General features: G+C 42.9%; 1 protein-coding gene across 1 annotated transcript; it reads right to left on the bottom strand.

The window, feature by feature from the left end:
* Positions 1-621: 621 nt before the first annotated feature.
* Positions 622-1,823, bottom strand: LOC102986454 (ubiquitin-conjugating enzyme E2 G1-like). Its single transcript, XM_055086349.1, is given in 1 exon segment — positions 622-1,823. A coding segment is annotated over 1 exon segment (810 nt). The 5' UTR covers positions 1,669-1,823; the 3' UTR covers positions 622-858.
* Positions 1,824-1,885: the final 62 nt, after the last annotated feature.

Below are 1,885 nucleotides of genomic sequence, written 5' to 3'. Positions count from 1 at the left end.
TTTAAATAGCAAACCCAGAAGTTAAGTAGAAAGCCTGTAGCTGTGCATGATTTATTCATCCAATATTCACATTAGGTAACTGAGGGCAAAAATAAAATCAAATCAGAATTTTTTACTGTTTGGGGTACATTTCAATAATTTTAAATCTGAATTGAATTCAGAACCAACTCTTTTTAGTTCTTGGGGTTAATGACTGAATTCAAGAGCTCTCAACAACGAAAACATGCTATTGAAATATCCAATCCAGGAGATGGATGCAAGTATATTACAAAAGGGACAAAGCACCTAGTGACAACCATTCCTCTGAAGTCATCATTAAAAATCAAGTAGTTGCTTATTGAGTGTTTCAGTATTTGCACTAAATGATTTGAAAACTTCCTGGTAGACAGAAGAGATAAAAGCAAAGGGAAGTGTGTCAAAACAAAGAAGATACAAAGTTTAGTAAGTGAAAAGAGTTTAATGAAGCCTCAATAGTTTAAAGGAAATTAAATAGAAACTTTGAATCCTAATTGCTTTTTATCGGACATGATTTAAGGAGTCTTTTAAAACTGATAAGAAACAATGAATAGGGAAAGAAAACCTGCTAAAATCTTTTTAGAATTTACATGATCCTTATTTTACTACAAGAAAGCATTATTGGGTACAAGGTGTGTTTGTGGATGTACATGAACAGTATATACATTTTCCGGATCATGTTGTGCTATGTACAGGTCTTTACAATTCTTCCTGAAGGTTAAAACAGTTCTTTAGAACTCAAAATGCGTAATCATCTGTAAGTTGGCACTTGTTGGGCTCTTATCAGCATTGATACTGACATGTTTTATTGCAGCCCAGTTCCAGCCAGTGTTTGCCAAATTGTTACAACAGAAGTCCAGCAATAGGTGGGTAGACTGCAGGAAATACAGTGCCATGTTTCTCAATCGGAGACCCTGACGTGAGTGATGTTACAGCTGTTGAATAAATGTCACTCAAAAGCAGCCTCTTGCTTTTTCTTACACAGCGGGCAACCTTCCTTTTGAATTCTCCATTTCTGTCTTCCCTCCATTCTTTTGCCCCATCAACATTAGCAGGTGAGTCTCCATTAGGATCTGGCAGCATAGAAATGACACTAATCATGACGGTTTCCACGGTGTGAATAGGCAGCCAGTGTTCCTCTGGCTTTTCATAGGCATATTTATCTTCCCCTGGCTCGTGAAGAATAGAAATGCATGCATCACCATTTTTATCAACATTTGGGTGCCAGATTTTTGTAATGAATTTCATTTTAGGAGGCGTAAGGGGATAATCTTTTGGGAAAGTGAGATGAGCCTGAAAAACACCGCCTTCATAAAGTGTATCTGGAGGACCAATAATGACTTTCCATCGATAGAGATCATCGTCATGTATTCAACCTGCTGAAAAGCCTTCCACTGGATTTTTGTTGAGTTCTGCCATGTGTCTTTGCAGTAGCACTGCAGACTGCAGCTCCGTCATCCTCCCCGCCAAGGGCCCGGGCTGGCGCCGGGGCTTCTGAAGGACTGGGGACAGGCTCTGGGGCTGCTGGAGCTGCGTGTGCTGAGGAACCCAGGCCCACACGACGGGAGCGCCGACGGCGATGGAGGCTGGGCTGGGGCAGCGCCTCGCTGCCCGTGGAGTCCGCTCGCTTCTGCTTTCCTCACAGCGCCTCATGCCCGGAAGGGGAGGGTGCCCGTGCCGCCGCGGTGCGCACAGGGCAGCATTTTTTCTCCTCACAGATACATCAGAAATACAGCTACACGTGGAACTTCTCCTATAGAACACCCACCGAACGCTGGCAGAAGACCTCAGACCTCCCAAAAGGCAAGAAACTCCCCCACGTACCTGGGTAGGGCAAAAGAAACAAGAATAAACAGAGACAAAGAATAGG

Source organism: Physeter macrocephalus, chromosome 8 (assembly GCF_002837175.3).
Source record: "Physeter macrocephalus isolate SW-GA chromosome 8, ASM283717v5, whole genome shotgun sequence".
NCBI classification, from domain to species: Eukaryota; Metazoa; Chordata; class Mammalia; order Artiodactyla; family Physeteridae; genus Physeter; species Physeter macrocephalus.
This window is presented reverse-complemented; position numbering and strand designations above follow the sequence as displayed.